Raw genomic sequence first — 22,302 nt, forward strand, 5'->3', positions numbered from 1 at the left:
AGGAAGATGGCGAATAGAGGATGGGAAAGGGTTCAAACTGGCACCATTAGCGGTTAAACGTTCTCCGAAACTACCTTTGTAATAGCATTTAATTAACAGAGATGTGACCTTATCGATTTTAAAGCGGCCGATTAATTTCATTGTATAATAACGCTCGATCGTAAGAGAATCGGAGGCTCTTCTCTCGTTCTATCACGATCTACCTTGAGAGCTTTCATAAATTTCTAACGATATCATACTACATGCCTCAGACTCTTCCTTTCCTCTCTCTCTTTTTTTCTTTCTCTCTCTCTCTCTCTCTCTCTCTCTTTTTACCCTCTTTCCATCTAATCTTCTTTTTTCCTTTTCTCTTGCAATAAATACAGAACGTTTTTCATTTTTTCTTTTTTCCTTTTAATAAAAATCTACAAAGATTCGTCTACTCACTTTATTTCCTCTTTAAGCATAGATTAAATGTCTGATTTTACGTAGGATCATGTCAGATTTATGTTATAGTCGTTAGGTACTTTTCGAGAACGTGTTAAGCTTGGATCTTATGAGCCTTGTGTTTTGCGTTAGGGTCGCTTGATTAGAAGGACCGACTTTCTTTTACACGTACGATAACCGATTTTCACAAATGATCAGATTACATGGGATCAAAAACGTGCTTGTCCTCTGATGTTGATAGCATATATATATATATATATATATATATATATATATATATATATGTATATATATATATATGTATGCTTGTTGAATTTCGAATTGAGTTTCGTAAGATTTATCTTTAAACATGATAATCGATATTACGCCATAATTCTTTTAATTTTCTTACATACATGTTGGTGTAAATACTTTTCAACAATACTTGTTGGTTTTAATGAATCATTGTCTTCTTGTTATCTGTATTATACTTTGATTTCATCCTGTCAATGGAAAACAGATTTGATCTACATGATATCTCGATATGAATATATCTGGTGATACGCTAAGTTAAACTTTTCTTGACTTTTCAATTTATCTTTCAATCTTGACAACGATGTGGTTTATTTTCTTGAATGTATCTATTGAAAGTAGTTGCAAAGCATCGAAGAGATATCTCGATCTTTGCTATCCGGAAAAGTTTAACCGGTAAGATTACTTTCTGATATTGGCAGAATGTTTGTTTCGTTACGTGGCTGTCTTTAGTGGAAAAGAAGTAAAGAATCGAGAAATAGAGAAAGCGAGAGAAAGACTCGAGAAAATTGCGTTATCAACTTGGAAAGAACAAATATCCTGTTGTTTAAAGCACGTCCCTTTGTTTTCTTTGAATGAAGTTAAATCCCGATATCAATTGACCAGTTCGCTAGTTTCGCGTTTCTTCTCGTAAGACAAACAAGAGAAAAAGAGAAAAAAACGATCGGAGATAGAGACATTGTCATTACCGGACAAGCTTGCTACCACATTGGAAGATCGACTTTATACGATCGGAACCACAACTGTTGCGCGTTTAACGTTTTATATTGGCCACTACCGAGCGAATAAATACGTTCTGCTCAAATATATCACGGAAAATCTACGACACTAGTGCGTTCGTTTTAAATTGTAAATTTGAAACACTTATAGAGAAATACATAGGAAATTATTTTCTTAGAATTTTTAATTAGATTCGTTTGTTTTACATTTACGTATATTGCGTTACACAATTATACGAATTTATTTGTTGCCTTGAATAAAATGATAAAATAAATGAGAAAAAATGGATATAAATTTGAAAAAATAAAGAGAATATCATTCGATAATATCTCGGAATAATAAATAAGAGGATTAAATTTTTCTTTTTGTAATATATAATCGTTTGAGAACCATGATTCTTTGTAAAACTCCAATCGAAAATTGCGTTGTAGTTTGTGCTTCTCTAATTCCACGTCGAAAGATGCCAAATGCCATGATCGTGCTGTTTATTTTACTTATAAGTAATAAAAGTGTTGTCTCATCGAATTTCTTGTTATCGTGGTTATTCCTATGAGTATAAGTATAATGAAAATATTGCATCTATAAACGGTAAAGACATGCATCAACAAAATACGAGCGTACAATTAGTATGACTACTACGGACCAACTGATTGACATTTTTAGGCATTGAATAGGACAAGCGTAATCGCATCGCTTGGCATTCTAACGGATAAGGGTTAAATCGTGGACCATTCGAGAGATTTGGACGTCGATAAAAAGAAAGAAAAAGGAAAAGAAAAAAGGGAATTAAGATCAACTGATAGGTACTCGATTGAAAAAAAAAAGAAAAAGAAAGAAAGAAAAAGAGAAGGAGAAACGAAGAAAAATCGAAGAAAATAAATAAATTGAGTATGGCTTCTTAGAACGTTTCTCATGTTGATGAAAGTAAAATCACGTGCTTTTTATCCCCTCCCGCTTAGAAACATACTAGAGATCGTTTCAGAGTAGGAAAAAACTAGCTGAAACACGCGTGCCATGTGACGACCTCGCGTTAATCCTGTACAGATCGTATTTACGAGTCGGTGGCCTCGCACGAACGGCCGGTATTCGGTGCACGTGTTCGCTCGTGTCATCCATGCATACTCTCATTTAAAGAGTGTGTGTATAAATGTGTATGTTACTATGTGAGAGAGAGCGAACGAGAGCAAGAGAGAGAGAGAGAGAGAGAGAGAACGAGAGCAAGAGAGAGAGAGAGAGAGAGAGAGAACGAGAGCAAGAGAGAGAGAGAGAGAGAGAACGAGAGCAAGAGAGAGAGAGTGAGAGAGAGAGAGAGAGAGAGAGCCGGGTAGGCGCACGCAGTTATGAAACAACACACGTACATAGAAACGGGTGGATAGGCCACCCTCGCGGTCCTCAGAGCACGTGGCTTGATCCAAACGACGCTCGTAAACGAATCTTGGAATTTCGTATTGCACGTTGTCGAAGTCGACGAAATCGTAAATAAAATTTTCTCTTGCGGTAGATGAAGGAGGATGAAGGAGAAAAAGGAAGACGGAAAATGAAAAAAGGAAAAGTAGGAAATAGAAGGATAAAGAAAAGAAAGAGAGAGAAAGAGTGAAAGAGAGAGAACGATAAGGAAGAAATGTAAGAAGGAAAAAGAGGAAACGATAGGAAAGAAAGAAGAGAAAGAGAAAGAAAGAACGATAGGGAGGAAAAAGGAGAAGGGGAGAAGTTGAAAATCGCAGCAAAATGAAAAGCGATAAATACTTCCACAGCAACTCGTGCGGAAAGGGTTGTAAAACTTTGCGAGTTATTGTCGATTGTACTTTTTTTTTTTGTACTATTTTTTCAAACTGCTGCAAGTGTATGGATAGTAAATATTGGTTTACGACACCCAATTCTATATCTCTCCTAGTTGTAATATCTGGTTGTTATTTCATTGATTGTTATTGTTTTTCAAACGAAAAAAAAAAAACATTCTTCTTTGATATTTAATTCTTTACGAGAATTGCATTATTTTGATAATTCGAAATAATTGTGTTTCGCGTTTAATACGTTAAAAGTGTTTTAAACTTTGAATTTTTCAGTAACTCAGTGCATAGATAGAAAAATCTATTTATTAACCTGTCATACGATTATCTTACTAAGTTCAAATTTACTCGTTTAATTGTAACAATACTATTTTATACACGTAACGTGAATGTGTAATTTTATATGCCCCCCCTCTCTCTCTCTCTCACTCTTTTTCTCCCTCTCTCTTTCATTTTCTTTTATTTTAAATGTAAACGCAGTACTAACGTAAAATGCAAAAAATACGTCTGAAGCACGGCAACTCATTTTGTCCTCCTCAAATATTCCCTCTTCAACGCTGCAATTCTTTATAACCGCACGTTTCACCAAAGAAAAAAGTTATTTACTTAAAAAAGATGTTTCCTTCGGCGTGAACTTCGCTCTTTTCACCATACTCCCGACGACTTTACGATGCTGTTATCGTAAATTCTCAGATATGTTAACGATCCACTTTGCTTTCTTATCCAGGAGGAACATCCTTGTTTTATTATTATTACTATTACTATTATTATTATTATTATTATTATTATTATTATTATTATTATTATTATTATTCATTATGACATGTTACTTAAATAAGAATTAAATAAGATGTTAGTAAAACCAACGTGAGATTAAACAAAAAAACAAGTAAGTATTTCACGATTTATTTTAGAAACATCGAGAGATAAGTGCTAGGAATAAATCATCTATTTTGAAATTAGTAGAATAAATATAATTAAAAAGAAAAAATAATATAATTATATATTTTCGTTTCCGTAAAAAAAGTAACTTTAAGAAAATAATACAATTTATTATTATTATTTTAATTATTTTATCTATTATTTAGATAATTTACTTTACTAATCTAATTTATTATTTCTATTTTAATTATTATTATTAATGAGAGAAATATTTTATAAAATACGAAAATTTATCCATTGAATTTTATTTAAATTCATTTTAAATTACAATGTAATTTCGGTTTGTCCATTTAGAAAAGAATGGATAATTGTTCTTTCGAGCAAATAAGTTCTTCAATAAGAAATAACTATATCCATAGAAGAAAGATCATGATCGTAATCGTTGTTCAATCGACGAAATATAAAACGATCTTCGACTTATTTATATTATATGGAATCGAATGGCTTCTTCGAATCTTTACACTATAGGATACATGGAGAGCCTTCGTATAAACCGGTCTTAAAGTTGCAGGATGGTGTAATAACAAATGGAAACAAATTGCTAGACCCTTTTCAATGTTCGCAGTATCTTTTACTGTAGATTTCTCCCACGTATACGATGTATTCTCATTCTTACATTTATTCATTGATGCGATTTCAATTATTCGATATGCGAATTTTCGTAAATGGAAGATACTTAAAAATTTTCCGAAATCGTTACTCACGAAGGTTATTTTTAAATACGTTATTGCATGAATATTATTTATATGTTACCTTAAAATAAAAATGTAATCGCTTTAAAATCTACAATTTGAAAATTTTATTATCTATTTACATCTATTTTTTTTTTACTTTTATTTAATATATATTATGAATATTATTTATTTGTTATTTGAAATAAGAATATGTTCGTTTTAAAATCTGCTATTAGAACATTCTATTATCTATTTTTTTTTTTTTATTTTATTTAATATATATCGTGAATATTATTTATTTGTTACTTGAAATAAAAATGTATACGTTTTAAAATTTACAATTTGTAAATTCTAATACCTATTTACATTTATTATTTTTTCTTACATTTAATATATAAATAATGCAAATCAGAAATTCAATCGTTATAATAATTTTCTATTTTTATTATAACGATCGTATCTATTCTGAGATAGCCAAAGTTCTCCTTACAAATAGATTCTAAAAATAAATTACTCGTGTAACGACTCTCGCGCTCTATGAATTATGGACCATTGTAGATTCCAGTAATAGAAAGGAGCCGAATGCGTTTCTACTGCGGAAAGACCTATGGATATTTTGCGTGTAACTATAAATTCAGTTGAACTCTTGCATTTATACTCAAGTCTTTTAATGCAACATAACATTCTAAATAATTCGTCTATCTAATCTAGGATAGTGCTCGTTGAATTTCAAGGAAATATTGAACATCTATGATGTAGAAAAAATATCATTTTTCATTTAACATAATCGATCCCATAAGTCTCATCTTGTTATTGGAGATCCGTCACAATCAAAAGATAATTTTTTTTTCTCCTTCTTTTTCTTTCACTCAGTCGATTTTAATTCTGAATACTGTTGGAATAGCTAGCGATAAAATATAAAAGCTCTTTTGAAGAAGTTTTTATGAGACGAAGCGAAGAGACGGCTGGCGGTCGAGAAAAAGTAATTAACGAAAGATCTACGCGCTCGAATGCACTACGTTAGTTTTCTTACGTTCACCAGGACTTTGGCAACCTCTGCTACGAGATAATTAGACCGCATGCGTGTCTAATAAGAAAATATCGTTCCTCCGGGGAAATTTTCGTTAAAGAGTACCTACCATTTTACCAATAACTTTAATTTTCTTTTTGTTTAAACATGATCTTACATATTATGATATTTATTTTTTCTCTGTACAAAGTTCATCTAATCGGTAAACTTACTACTTTGTGAAAATATCAGTATTTGTTTAATCCTTAATAGAAAAGTCAAAGTAATTTTATTTCAATATTGTTTAGAAATTGTATGATCGGTAATTAATTTCTTTCATTATTTATATAATATATAGGTTTATTAATTGTATTTGTTTTTTTTTATTGATTTCTGTGATAATTTTTAAAGATCAAACGAACTACATTTTCTCATTAATAATTTATATCACTTCTTTTTTGTTTTTTTTTTTTTTTTTTTTTTTTTTTTTTTGTGAAATATTCATAATATTATTTACGGTCGACAGATCTCGTTCTTATTTTAAGTATTTCTTCCCTTTTAGAATATATAATTTACTCTCCTTATTGTTTGAAGACCGTAACGGGCAACGCCTTATTTTTCCTCGATCAGGGTAACGCGCCTTCCATCAACGCCTAGTTAAATCACTATGTATTTACGATTTCCGTATGTCAGATAGCAGAGGCTAATTTATGATTGTCCCTTCAGGGATAATGGACCCTTGAGTAACTCGCTTCATTGTCTAGATAACAACGGACGAAGGCACGTCATGGAAAGCAGACATAAATTCCAATGACGTTATTCGTAATTTATAGCACGTCGTTTAGTTTCGTAAAAAAATATTCTTTATATATACATATATGACGACAAATATGAAATTTTTTAACGAATGAAAATATGAAACTTCATAACGAATGAAAAAGATACAAAATTATAAATCGTTCTGTTAAAAAACATTCTTTTCCGTGTTATATTATTATTATCATTATCATCATCATCATCATCATCATCATCATTATCATCATCGCCATCATTATTATTATTATTTATTAAGGTACAAAATAACACGAGAAGTTTACTTCCATTGTCATTCTAACACTACGTTCTGACTTTTCCACTAAGCATGTGTACCCTTGTTTAATTATCTTGACGATACCAACAAGTTCGTTGGTTGAAGTTTAACATTTCCAGCACGAAACGTTGAACCTTCGAACCGGAATGTCCGTTCTTCCGGAACGACGTTCATTCGTTTCATTGCTTTTACCCCTTCTACCGGGCATGAGAATTCGAATCAACCGTTTGGATACCTCTTCCTAAAACAAGTTACTCTCTCTCCCACCATACACACTTCCGTGCGCGCCTAACATGGCGAATTTCTCTCTCTCTCTTTCACTCTGTCTCTCTTTTTATCTCTCTCTCTCTCTCTCTCTCTCTCTCTCTCTCTCTTTCTCTCTCTCTCTCTCTTTCTCTCTCTCTCTCTCTCTTTCTCTCTCTCTCTCTTACTCACTCTTACTCTCTCTTGTACGTTCGTTCTATTTGTTGAATTGTTGGCAACTTTCCACGTTTCATTGTCGGCATTTGTACGCGTGCTTCTTCTTACATCTGTGACTTGAAATTCGTAGCAGGTGTCTCGATAAACGTGGATGCTGCGGAGATCCTCTCAGTTTCTCTTTCCCTCACTTCCTCTCTCTCCCTCACCATCTCTCTCTCTCTCTCTCTCTCTCTCTCTCTCTCTCTCTCTTTCTCTCTCTCTCTCTCTTCCTCTTTTTCTCTTTGTCATTTTAGGTTCTCTTTCGACCACTTTCATTTCTTCTTCCCTTTTTTTTTTCCTTTTTCCTACCATTTCTCCACAGACTCTCGAAACGAATTTGGCTCGGACGATGATAATGAGCGAGGATGTATGAACAATCACGCTCTCAGAAAATTCTGCTAATTAAACCTGCTCGTGTGACCGTATGAATTTCACTATTATAATGTATGATTGTTTGTTATATAATTTATGACTACATACGAAAGAAATTAATAATAAAATTGACAAATATAAAGACGAGTTATACATATATATTTGTTATTAAAAATGAGAACTTCATTTGTTGTTTAAATTTAATGCTTTCATAAAAGATTATTTATTATTATTATTTTACGTATATGATACCAATTATAATTAATAGTTCAAGTTTTTATAAAATTCATAGTAAGCCATTCAGTGTCAACACGAATATTGTCCGTATTATAAAGATTTTGACAAATTATACAATTTACTTTTTATATTAAATAACTATTTAATAGATATTTCTTTTCAAGGTTTAGTTTACATATGTCTCTGTTGAAGGAACGGAGTAAATATCATAATGGCCATATATACAATTGGTATGTGAAACATCGGTCACATAATTAGTAGAAAAGCAATGCATTGAACGACGAAGGTCGACAATGCAAAGTATCACACCTACGATTTCATTATTTTCGTGAAATATGAGTTCTGTCCTGTAGTCCCACCCTTCTCTTCTCTTCGAATCAACGGGAAATTTCGTCGTCGTCGACGAGGACGATAATGAAACGAGCTTTTGTAAGGTTCAACGATTTTCGCCGACATTTCATCCTCGCGAACACGGAGGATCGCGGGTTGGCAATTAATACGCTAATTGGCGACCTCGCACGCTGATTAATACAACTGTAACAATGTTCTCTTACAACTACCATGATTATACGAGTACATATACATTCATCATATATGAATTCGCACTCACTGAGTGAATCGAGAAAATTTATTGAGTTGAGTAATTTCTTTTAGGCCCGTCTCGTTATATAGGATTCTTTGTTAATTATTATTTTATTTTATTTTATTTTTTTTTTTGAATATTTTTAACTACTTGATTATTTGCAAAACTGTTTCATTTACCATTGTTTTTCTTTTAACTCGTAAATTGATGAGAATAAGTCGACTCGTTAGAAAGATTTAAATTTTCTGCTGATAAAAATAAATCATATGTTTCTCATCTTTGTTAAAAAAAAAGAAGCATCATTGTATTTTACAATATTCTTTTCTTTACGATTCATTAAAGTATTTAAATTCTTCTTTAGCTATATTCTTGTCTCTTTAATCTGATAATTTAATTTTTAATCGAAATTTAATTAAATCTTATGTCGTTCATTGATGAAAATTTTTCCAAGTTAACAGGTGAAATTTTCGATAGTTAGCGTTTCTCGTTTGACAAGAACTTTCTAACGTTAAATTATAGTTAATATTCCAAAATTTACTAACAATTTAGGATAGGTACTTGTATGGCCCAGGGATGTAGATTATGTAAAGATCTTTCAATCGAAGTAGAAAACCATAGAATTATATACCGTAAACGTGTGAAAGTAATCGGAAATTTTTAATGAGAATATTGAGATTAAATATTGAGATTTAATATTGAGATTTTTTTCTGATTACTTAATAATATTTTAGGAATTTTAATTTAATTCTTTTTCTTTGAAGGATATCTTGCCTTTGCACTAAAACGATTAGAAAATATTTTACGCTATTTATTTGTAAGCTTATTCGTATCCAAGAATATAATCTTTTTTCTTTCTTTCTTTTCTTTCCTTTTTTCTGTTTTTTTTTTTTTTTTTTTTTTTTTTTTTTTAACGACCATAATAATATTTATTTCTGTCGCTGTTTTAACGGTCATTGTTCCGGGAACGTCAAAGTCATTTCGGATTTCACCGAGAGACACGTGGCCCTCCTAAACGTTGGTTTATAGATAGCGTCGTATAGTAAGAACGACTTACGTACGAGTTCCGCACTCAATTTGCGACCCACTCTCTGAATTATCGACCTTACTAGTTATAGTTCCGTAAACCGACCTCTAATACTAGTAGCTCATTTTGGATGGTCTCCAAACTTCTTTGACATTCATTAGCTATATCCGTTATGGATCGAAAAAAATTTAAAAGATAATCAACGATCAATTTTTGAAATACAATTTTTTCGGTACTATTAATAAATATATTATTAAATATATAACTATACATTATTAAATATATTTTTTCGATAATATATATATATATATATATATATATATATATATTCTTGTATATAATGAAATGTATTGCATATATCAATATTATTCAGTTATCACAATAAATGTAAAAAATTGTTTATAAACATTAGATATATCATTTAAATAAAATTAACAGAATTGAAAACGTGTCTGATTATTTTTAGTTATCTGATATATGAATATAAATAATTTTAACTGTTCTTCGCGATTCTCTCGTCCTTTGATATTTTATTATTTATTATCCGCAGGGATCAAAAGCGAGAATCTTTAACTCTTCAGACGTTCCCTTTGATCATCGGAGCCAAACGACAGTCTTTAAGATTTTTTCTTTTTTTTTTTTGGACTCTCCATTCATATCCATATAATTTTTCAAGTGATATTAATCTTCTACTTACGCTCCGTTCGCTTTCTACAAGTATAATAAAGGTGTTGAATTTTAAACAAGAATTATAATATATAACTAGGTAACCCTGCGATGACAACTGCGAGCATAAACTTTTTAACGATTTTATAACATCGACGCTATGAGGATTTAGTTTAATTAAACCAAGTTTCGGAAGATGTTGGGTATTAAGTCGAAGTTCGAACGAATTAACTGGAATTACGAGAGCTTATGTAAGTTTTGAAAACTCTTTTGGATCCTCCGAATCTTCTTCCGTAAAGCTTTAATTACGTGAGTCTGTATCAGACTGTGTAAAACTATTCGACTTATTATCTTCGTATCTAGAAAATTTAGAAGCTATCTGACATTAATCTCCCGTTAGTTTTAACTAGTGTTTACGTTCTTAATTTATATCATGAATTCTGTCACGTTTTATCATTGGAAACGTATAAATAAACCTTTATTATAGTTTAGTAATTTAGCTTACTTTGAAATTAATTTTATCATAGAGATTAGGTAGAAAAAAATGTTAACTTCTTGAAGAAAAAGTTCTTTAAATCTTTTAAAAAATATAAATATAAAAAATATAAAACGTTAAGTTTTCAGATTTGTATATTCCGATGTTTCTTCTTCCTTTTTTGTTTTTTTTTTCTTTTCTTTTCTTATAAAGCAATGTTAACTTTTTGAAGAAAAAGTTCTTTAAATTTTTTAAAAAATATAAATATAAAAAATATAAAACGTTAAGTTTTCAGATTTGTATATTCCGATGTTTCTTCTTCCTTTTTTGTTTTTTTTTCTTTTCTTTTCTTATAAAGCAATAGCACGAAATGGTCTTCTAATAAAATTCATCGTATTATCGGTTTATTGACTCCCCCATTGGTACCATTACGTTTTCAATGCATCTGTCGGGGTGACGTTAGTTATTTATTCAAGCGGACTTCGCCAAATGAAACAAGCTCGATAACAGAGGGCTGAGATTGAAAATATGCATACAATGGACGCTACCAGTTGGGTCCGCCCCACGGATTTACAATTTATCATTTTCAAAGTGGTCATTCGTATTCAGGATTATCAGAGCAGTTGCCTTTAACGGGTATCGGATTAATCGTTGGAACGAACTTCAGTTTTTTTTTTCCTTCTTTTTCTTTTCTTTTTTCTTTTTTCTCTTCTTTATTCTTTTTTTTTTCTTTTTTTTTTGCCGAATTGTTTGTCGCAGAAAGTAATGGGAAAATATTTTTTTCATAGTCGTCGGAGGTTTTATTAAAACTTTGCACTTTGGTGCACAGGCTGCCAATTTGTCCTTTCGAAAGCTGAAATAAATTTTCTCTTTTGCTTCTTTCTTTTTCTGTCTTGTTTTTCTCCCTTTTTTTCCACCCATTCGAAGTCGTTTCTTCCTTCTGAATTTTGCGGTCCAGCAACCGTTGATCTCGCGGGAACTACGACGAAACGTAAATCGTTGCGGTCGCTTCCGCCTCTTCGAGATTTATGGTCACGCAAATGAAAAAGTGTGGAGAATGTGCTAATTGTATCCGTTGATTAACCGCTGGTGCCACTAATCTCTTGGCTTGTTCACTGTGACGTCGACCGCAAACGAACTTGACTTTATTTCTTTCTTTTGGATTTCCTTTCTTCTTTTTTTCTTTTTTTTTTTTTTTTTTTTTTTTGGTAAAAGATTTATATTTAGATCTTAGAAAAAAAAAGAAGAAAATTCAGAATACAAATTTTCATGGATGTTTACTTCAAACTTTACACGTAAAATTTCAAATATCGAATTGCTAATTCTGATTGGAGTTTATCAAATTGTTTTTCAAAGTTGTTAGTAATTTTACAAATTAATTTTACAAATTTTATAAAGTAATTTTACAAATTTATTGGCTATTTTGTAAAATATAAACCATAGTTTAACCGTTAATATCCGTTTCTGAATAATTATTGATAATATAAATTAAATTAAATTAATTCGAACTCTTTAACGTTTTCTCAGACATTTCGATATGAGATAAAAATAAAACGCTTGATAAGGTCGCTTCTCGGTATTCGAACATTCACAATAGCGATCGTAATAGTTAGATCATTCTTCGTGCATCACTCAAGAGACATAAATACATATTTATTCATCATATGTGACTCATGTTAATACAATTTTTTGATTAATATGACGATTACTCTCGATCAATTGCATACTTTCACGAACGTTATGATAACGCTTTCAAGAATATTTATTGAAAGATTTATTATGGTAATAAAAAAAATGTTGGAGACAAAAAATGAATGGTTCGAGGTCGATGATATTTTTTTCTTCGCTAGTGCATATGCACATTCATTATTGCAGAAATATGATCATGAATATGTAGTCTACTTTAAGCCATTCGTTTTTTTCCTCTAACATTTTTTTTTTTTTAACTTCAATCAAAAAAAGAAAAATATCTATGGCTTGTTGCAGTCAGATTAATCTTCAGAGATTTTTTCCAAAAACCTCGCAAACTAATAATTTTTCGACATTATTTTATTTTTCGACATTATACGACATTTGTACTATAATACTTTTTTATTCAGATTAACACGAGAAGTCAATTTATGCAAAACGAAACAAAAAAAAAAAATCGTAAAATTTCATTTAAAGAAAGATACCAATGATTTAAAAATCTCGAAGAAAAGTAACCTTGAGAAAAAGTGAAAATATTTTTCACCTTGGCACTTTTTTCTATCGTAAAAAAATCAGCAAGATATTTAAGAAACACGAGTTAGATGAGACATCTTGTATAGTACCTTAATCTAGTGCAATGCATATTAATTATATAATTTACAAATATATTTCATATATCTATTTACGATTTATATCTTTAAGCACAATATCATGGAACGTTGAACCTTCCAAAGAAAAATAAAAATTTTTATTTTTTGGATTATGACGAATCGAATACGAAAGAGACGAAAACGAAGGAGTTGGTGTTAACTAGTTTTATTTTAGTAGAAATAGCATAAACCCTATGCCATCGTTTCCTTGAGCATCATAGTCGTTGTTCTTAATTATTCCTATAATTGGAAGTAGTAACGGGTACGGTAAAGCTTTTGGAATATTCTTTGTATTCTTTTAATACTCTTTTAATGGGCGATATTCTCGAGTAGTAGGTTAATAGGGCGTCGTCCTTGCTCGTTATCATTATCATCGATGCTGTGGCAAGTGGTCAGACGATGTACATTCTCATTTGGCGAATCGTTTCTTGTTAAATAGCCAGGACGATGAAGTTGAGATGATCTTTCAAGCACGCTACGTTGGCTTGACTTATGATGTCATTATTTTGTCGTGGACCACGTTTCCAACCGGAAAACTAGAGCTTGAATCTCGTAGGAAAATCATTTTACATCATCCTTATTCTCATTATTCTACTTATATTCGTTGTTATTAAAAAAAAAAAAAACAAAAAAACAAAAAAACAAAAAAGAAAAAAAGAATAGAAAAAATATCATTTATTCTTAAGACCACTAGATTACCTACTTTTTACCTTTTGATAGATTTTATATTTCTTGGAAATATTCTCTTTATTTCTGTCGTTTTCTATAGCGAATATTTCAGAAATGATTTTTAATATTTGTCGAAGAATAGAACTGTATTGAAACTAATTTCAATTCTTACAAATCGATTAAGAAAACCGAAAGAAAGAAGTTAAAGGTCCCTCGGCTGGAATGAGAAACGAATAAGAATGTCGTTCGCGTAAGAAAGTTGGTAATATCGAGTAGATATACAATCATTCGCTCGGAATAGAATATTCGTTCGATCAAGTTCGATAAATTTCTCTTCTCTAAAAAAAGTTTTTCTTAACGACAAAAAATATTTCTATCTCATTTACATTCCGTGCATTGTTGCAAGTTTGCGTGACGAAAATTTCAAAGAAATTTTTGATATTCCAAAATCACGTATATAGCAAATTTATTGTATTAACGAGTTTTTCTATCGCAAATCAAATTTGATTTTATGTAATTGTACGTTTTACATTAAAAATTGATTTTAACAATTATTATTTCGACCTTTTCGCTTTCGTCGAAAAATGCCATGTATCCATTGCTAAAAATAAACGTTATTTTCAATCAATTGATGGAAATCGACATCGACACGGGCTTGGTCGTGCTCGTACGTGCAGTTTAGAGACATTGTTGTTTGTGTATTACACGCATTACGTAAGGCTGGAATTCTCGATCGTGATTCATGTCCGACATCTATTGCCAAACGCCCACGCAATTCGCAGGACAACGTTCTCTGTATTATATAAAGAGACTCCTCTACGTGTCATGGTTATCGATGAAAATATCTCTGATACTAGTGACCTTCTGAAGGATAAAATATATGTACATATAAATAGATATATATCTATATACATATGTATGTATATATTATATATCGGGTATTTATATAGAATCATTCGAAGAGATAAATCTTTCTCGAATTATATTTTCTATTAAATTTCAGTCTGTTTTTTTGTCAACAGAAATTTTATCTTTAAACGACTTTAAACAAGTACCATCGGAATAAGTGAAATTTTATTAGATTTATATGCCGCATGTTATACGTCTCATTTACTCCGTCGAAGTATGATCTTGACTGGATGAGCATGGACGATTTACATGATGTGCGTTACACGTCTTCATTCAACGAGATCGCATTCACGATGTTTCGCAATACGGCCGTGTTCTAGTCAGTTGCATTAAAATACAAAGTTCATATTTATGAAATGCCATCATAGTTCTAATCTTATAGGTATATATACCCATCATATCTGCAAATATTTACATTTGCATTTATTATATGCATATGTAGTTATATATATATGTATAGACAAAACAAAAAAGATAAGTCAGACATGAAGTTTCCGACATTGAAATTCTTATCTCTTCGGTCTAATCTGCATTCTTTTGTCTCCGTACTAATATTCCTATAGAGAGAGAACTTCGTGTCAAATATTTCAACGAGCAAACAAAGGTTGATTGAGAAAAATAGGATCGTAGGTAAGTCTTTTTGTTGTCACTAATGAAAAAAAGGGACAAAAAAAAAAGAATGGGCGAAATCTGAAGAGACATGAAAAATATAGCGATATATATATATATATATATATATATATATATATATATACATGTCGACAAAAGTAATTTCTCGTTAAATATTTTTCAAAGTAGGGCAATGTATCTAAATACGTTGAAACATTGTCCGCCTGAAGGAACAACGTCAGTGTTTCGATTCGTTTTAATGTTAATTTCATGCTTTTCTTCCGCGAGAGATCACGTAGCTCCTCTATTGCCGCCGTTATCCTCCAACAGCAGAAGGAGGAGGAGAATGAGGAGGAGGAAGAGCAAACTGTAGAAGGACGAACAAGTCTTGCCGCTTTCGTTTTAATCGTTACCATCTTCCACTTTTGCCCTCTTATCCTAAATACCCTCCCACCACTTTTGGCCATTCTCCTTTTCTTCCCGCTTTCTCCTCCTTCGTAATTAGTATTACCTTTTTCCTATGGTCCCTGAAGCTTCTTTTTTCTTTTCTAGCCTAGGAATGATGAAAAAAGAAAAAGGAAATGTTGATAATGATAATAACGAAAAAATTACTTCGGTCCAGTGATACGCGCGTTGAGATATTTTGATAGTCTTTACGAATGAAATTTTTTCTTTTCTTTTTTTACTTTCTTTTTCCTTTTCTTTTTTTTTCTTTTTTTTTTTTTTAACAGAAATTATATATTTCACAGCATCAGGCTTTCTTTCCATTTGTTACAATATCTGACTATTTGTATTTGGAAATAACAATCACGATTTTCATTATAAGATAATATATGCGTCCGCATTATATGTATATTATTTGTCTATCAACTTTTCTTTTCTTTTTATTTTTTTTTCTCTTTTAAATTATTCCACAATATTTCTAATAAATAAAAATTTGTTTCAGAATATTGTTCCTGATCTTTCTCGTTCTCCGGACGATCCATGGCCGATCAGATTTCTTCGGAGAGAAAAGAGGTAAGCCAAAAAGAAAAGTAATTCAAGTGTTAGCAATTGGATGAATATTTCTCGCTAGATAAAAGTTCTCTTGGATATTATTATCCCTTTCGTTCTGGATGTCGTCCGATGTTCACGAAGTTCGAAGAAGTTTGCTACGATATAAATCGTTTTCCATTTTTACGCTGTCCGAGTACGATGGCGATTCTCCTTGGGATACACAAAATATTTTCTCGTTCTCGTAAGATAGCTCTTGACCATATAAATCCGATAGTTTACTTCGAACGATCCTGCTGGAATAGATTTCACTCTTGACTTTTCAATTCGAGCCTTTCCGTTAGTCTCTAGATTTAAGACATCCATCTATGTCAGTGTTTTCGAAGAGATCAAGACAAACGTTTCTTTTCGATAGTAAATTTATTTAAATAATAATAGTATTTGTTTTTTACGACTTATATTGAAAAACTATTGGTTCTTTTCTTTTCTTTTTTTTTTTTTTATTATTTTAACGTAATATAAGAACAAGTTGTGCGTTGAAAATTAGAAAAATAGGCTATCTAATATCTATTGGAATGAAGTTTAACGTAGATACGATAAGAACAATATTACAACTTTGAAGTCATTTTGCTCGGATCGTTTCGTTGTTAGAAGCGGTCGAACAACGAGGGTTTATTCGAAGATAACAAAACGCGAATGATACTGTGTTTCGATCGTAAAATGACGAGAGATATATCTCTTAGTCACAACAATGAAGGTAACACAAAAGAGACAGTCTAACTTCTGATACATTTCATACCTATTCATTTTATTATTGCTATAACGTACACGATCAAATGTAGACCACGTTAGAAAAGGTTGTAACAAAATTAAATGAAATTCATAAACGTTTCAAATATTTTCAAAGTCGATTGACTAATTTTAAAAGAACAAACCTTTCGTTCAAACTTGTTAATTAATTTTTGTTACGTTTTTGTTTTTTAAGAACAAAATAACTTGTTAACTATTCTATTTTATTGTTCAATAAAAACATATGAAGAAACTACAAAGGTGGCTTCGTCGAGTAAACTTTTTTAATACAGAACATATGTGGTTAATGCTCGTATATGTGTACTTTCGGTCTGAGATCTTCGTTTGGCAAAAAGGTATTTAATAAACAAATGTATTTTCAATTTAAGTGGTACGATATTGTTTATATAAATTTGTATAATTCGGATAGTCAAATAAATAATAAATAGCTTTGTAATTCGATACGTATAAATAAAGGCATATAATCGATCTATAGAAATTTTTGTTTCATTATTCCCACGATTTAATCGATGGAAAGAAATATGAAAAAGTTAAATTGACAAAGTTTAAAAAATTATTAACATAATTCCGATGAAATTCGAATACATTTGAAATAATTTTAAAACGAACCAATTAATTTGAAAAGATCGATCGAGATTAATAACACCATGTGTCGTCTTTTTTATTGAAATATTTTGCGTAGGAAAATATTTCAGGAAATGAAAAAGCACGCTAGAGACACGAAGGAACGTAATCCGGTTCGCGTCGCACGTCGTCAAGCTCAATTCCACGATTTTCTATTTCCTTTTGCGGCCTTTGGAGTTTGTAGAGAAGGAAAGAAGGGAGGATGGAAAAGGGGTTGAAAAGGGATAGAAAGGTTCGCTCTCGCGTCAGTGGGATACTTAAAATCCAGAGAGCGGATTTCCAGCCCTCGTCACGCCTCGGTCTAATCTGCCAGTTTTATAAGGATACCGTGCCGCGATATTCCTGTGGGAATTCGTCGAGAGGATTTTTCATCTCTTCGCTAACCTCACCGCAGTGACCTTAACCAAGCACTGGCAAAGCGTTCACAAGCCACGCGTACCGTTTCGTTCGAACGGGATAGTAGTAAAAGTCGACGTATGCTCTGACGGGTACATAAACGTATTCCACGATCCACTAATCTCTTTCAACGAATCTCTTTTTCGTTAGAATTATTTGAGACTGCTCAACTCTCATTCCGAATCCTATGAATTTCGTGTTTCTCTTTTTTACTCTTTCATATGTCCATTTTTATTTTTATACTTTTTATTTCGTATTTAGATCTGCGTTTTAATATCACTCATTTTGTAACATTTTTATTTTACTATCATAATATACACATAGTTACTATCGTTTTCTAATATCCTACAATGGATATCTGTTTCGTTAGAATTACTGAAGAACACGCTCGACTTTCATAATGAGTTCGACAAATTTCGTGTCTTCTTTCTTCGTATCTTATTCGAGAGATCGCTGTTATAATATTACTCATTTAATCGACTGGCTTCGTAAAACATTTTTTTTTGGGAGAGGGGAGGGGAGGTGGAGTGGGGAGAACGGATAATTTACAATAAGAAACGGAGATGAAATGAAATGGTAACTTTTACTCTTATAAAATGGTAAACGCTTTAAAGTACATATTTCTTAAATTCAGAGTTAAGTTGCCGTTGAATTAGTTTCCTTTAAGAATATCTTTCGTTCGCACGACTTTCTTTCTCACCAAAGCGCGTGGAAATTTTAACAGAACAATGAAGAAAATTGTCTTGCTCGTTCCGTTATTTCATTTTATTTTATTATATTCATTCCTTCATTTTACCGAAAAGTTCTCGAGTTGTTCGCCGATCTCTCGTGAATACCAGGAGTTTTAAATAGAACTGTTTGGAGATAGAAGGGGCGGAGTTAATAAAGAAAAGTCCTTTGAGGATAATGACGAGAACGTACCTTTTCCCTTGAAAGACAGTGATCATTGAAGAGTGGTGAGGGATTTCTTTTCTTTCTTTTCGAGAATCTCATAATCCAGCTCGCTGCAATGAAAAGGATATTTTCATATCGCGGATCGATGACGACGAATTCCATAATTATTCTGAAAGAAATGTGAAAAAATTACAAAAAAAAAAAAGAAAGAAAAAAGAAAAAACAAGAAAAAAAAGAAAAGGTTCCTTTAAAACGAATTCCAAAGTTACACTACGGATAAGATAGAAAATTATCTTGTCGTTAAGAATGACGAAAGCTAAATATTTATAAATTACGTTCTTCTTAAAGTATAAGCAAAAGAACTTTTCGAAAGAAAAAAAAAAGAGAGGGGCATAGATTTAATCACTTTTTTCCCTTCATTTTTAACTTGCTTATCACGAATGCAAAGGGATCGATGGTAACGGGATTTAGCTAAGCGACGCAGAAAGGGGATCGGATGTATAGCTCCCGCAGGATGCTAGATAACACGTCTCTCTTCCCCTAAGCTCATTTGTATCAAGTCTGTTCCGGAATTTTCTGCTTGCGGAAATGACTGCTTTTTTTGTTATCATCTACCGCGTCAATATTTAATAGTTGGCCAACGATCAATTTGTGTTAATTCTTATCGGCAGCTTTCTGCGAAATTTCAAGTTTACAATATTATCCTTAGAGTATGGAACAATGAAAAAAAAAAAAAAAAAAGAAAACATCTTTTCCTCTCCAGCTCCTTTAAGTCAATATCTCAAAGAAACATTGAAATTTATCGAGCGATTAATCTTTGATCCTCTTTGATTAAAGACTGCATTCGCGTTGCTTTTATTATTTGAATATTTAATCAATCGATAAAACGGTTCTTTTCTGGATCGCAGTTAAAGAGCTTCGCTCATATCAGCTCGACGTATTATCGTTAGAGGATTTTCTGTTCGTTGTAAGAGACTCTCTTTAGAATGATAATAATATCATAAATTTTAATAAGAAAATATATTCATATCTTCGCGCTTTCTCCCCCTACCCGTCCCTCCTTCGTTGCTTTTTTAAGGATTAATCTTCAGCTGCGAATTAAATTTAATATTAAACCGTCGCGTTGCGGTGTTCACTTTCCTGCGCTTTCTAAAATCTGTAATTCTAAATCTGTCGTGTGTTTTATGGAGAAGAATTTGAATATGGAAAAACGACGTTTGATAAGGGAAAACCGAGAGATTCGAAAATACAGACGCGCTTTGATTTATTGTTATACGATTTTGATGTATGAGTGGACAGTAACATTTTATTGTCAGCAATTGAGAACGAAGCTTCGCAATAAACTGGTCAATATGCCGTCTGATGACGGATCGGAACGAGCGTCCCGGCGATTTTCACGAAATAGACTGAAATCGTGTGAGGTAATATAAAATGAAAACGATGACGTTGAATTTTTCAGAATGCGATCTTGCTCTTCATATGTAGTCATATTGTAACGATACTATCGAAATTTCTTTTCTTTTCTTTTTTCGTAATTTTATACAATGTATTTGACATTAAGTAGAAAAAGGAAAAGAGAGAAAATAGATAAAGAGAGACATAAAAATAGAAATATTTTGGAGGAATCTACGGGTTAACGAAAAACCCTTTTCTTTTATTCCTCGTTGTCCGTAATCTCAGAACAGAGATTCTTTCATCTCTTTGCAATCGCTGACCTTCTTCCACTCATCCTGATTCAAGGGAGCGTACTCCATTAAAGCGAAGAGCGGAAAAATAGAACTCGCTGTGAGGTAGAAGTGTTTGTCGACACGAGATGGTTCCACGATTTTCTCGATTTTCTACGTTCAAGAGCCCATTACTCGATTATTCGTGTTCTTTTATCTTTTTTTTTCTTTTTTTCTTTTCTTGTATTTTTTTCTTTATTTTTTTTTTCTTGTACTTTTTTCTGTATATTTTTTATTTTTTTTTGTTAATTAATGAATTGAATTAAAGATAAGAATCAAAGAAAAAAAAAAAAAGAAAAATATCGACACTCCGTTCTCTCTTAAAGAGATTGTTTCATTAATATTTTCATAATGTTCTCGTTCAGTTCGATTTAAAAAAGTTTTAAGAAAACCGTAGAAGGAGAAGGAAGCGGATCGTCGAGAGAAAAGGCTGGTAAGTACAAGAGAGATGAAACATCCTGGAGTCGGTCGTCGGGCTAATAGAAGGAAAATATTGAGTTTAAAATTATGAAAAATAAAGAAATGCAAAATGACGTGCGTTTTCCGCTCGTTCGTGGCAAAATCCACCGATGGAGTAATTTTCTAAAAACAGAGTAACTCTCGACTCGATTAAAATTTATGAATTAATCTTATTATTACTTTATCGGTAGAAACGAAAAATCTTTGTTTGTCTTTTGATTTTTTTGTATGCCTATTTATAATTTCTACGTTATAGGGACAGGGACACACAATTAAAACGAAAGAAAAAGAGAAGAAAAAAAGAAAATAAACAAGAAAAAGAAAATCCAAAATAGGATTACGTTTGAGAAAATATAGTTTAAGTTACTATCCTAAATGCGTAAACATTAATATTACAATATATATAGAGAGCTCACATACGTGTATATATATACATATATATATATATACTTACATATTAAAAAATTCTTGGTGGATCAATAAATAACAACTTTAAGAGTTCCTAATAAAAGATTCGATTATAATAGTTTTTGGACTACCTCCAAACACTATGATTTTGTAATAGGCCGAAAGATTTGAAGGAAAGGCGACTTTTCGTAATACATACGCATCAGCCCATCTTTCTTCACCCCTCATACTTTAAAAATGTTCTGCGTGCCGAAGATATAAATACGTTCTGTCGTATATGTAAAAAAGAAAAAGAAGATAGAAAGAGAAGGAGAAAAAGAGAGAGAGAGAGAGAGAGAGAGAGACAGAAAAAAAGCAGACAGGAACGTTAAAGAAGCGGCACGATGAAAACGTTAGGACGTTGTTGCGCATTTTTACGTATTCTTTTTGGGACGTTCTGATGGGCTCCGGATGTGGGCGTCGATTGGTTGAACGCTCATCGTAACCGTGTTTGTACCCAATAATTCGTCGTGACTCATCGATCATTCTGTTCTTTTGACTCGACGTGAATACGAATAGGAGGAAGAAAGATGGACACACACACACACATGCATACACTTTCGATATCCTTCATGTTGTCATCGTCGCGCACTTTCAAATCTTAATTAAGAATTAATGTCGAAATTTTATCGGCCTCTACGTCATTTAATTGTAACATAGAAAATCACGAT

The 22,302-nt window shown here is 31.7% G+C and overlaps 1 protein-coding gene across 2 annotated transcripts in view; it reads left to right on the forward strand.

Moving 5' to 3' along the window:
• LOC124422047 (collagen alpha-1(XV) chain) overlaps window positions 1-22,302 on the forward strand; it is a 204,594-nt gene that overhangs the window by 1,413 nt on the left and 180,879 nt on the right. For both annotated transcript variants that reach the window (XM_046957944.1, XM_046957945.1), the window contains exon 2: window positions 16,231-16,301. In XM_046957944.1, coding sequence (XP_046813900.1) covers window positions 16,231-16,301 — 71 coding nt within the window. The remainder of the gene's footprint in view (window positions 1-16,230; window positions 16,302-22,302) is intronic.

The sequence above is a fragment of the Vespa crabro genome, chromosome 2 (assembly GCF_910589235.1).
Source record: "Vespa crabro chromosome 2, iyVesCrab1.2, whole genome shotgun sequence".
NCBI classification, from domain to species: domain Eukaryota; kingdom Metazoa; phylum Arthropoda; class Insecta; order Hymenoptera; family Vespidae; genus Vespa; species Vespa crabro.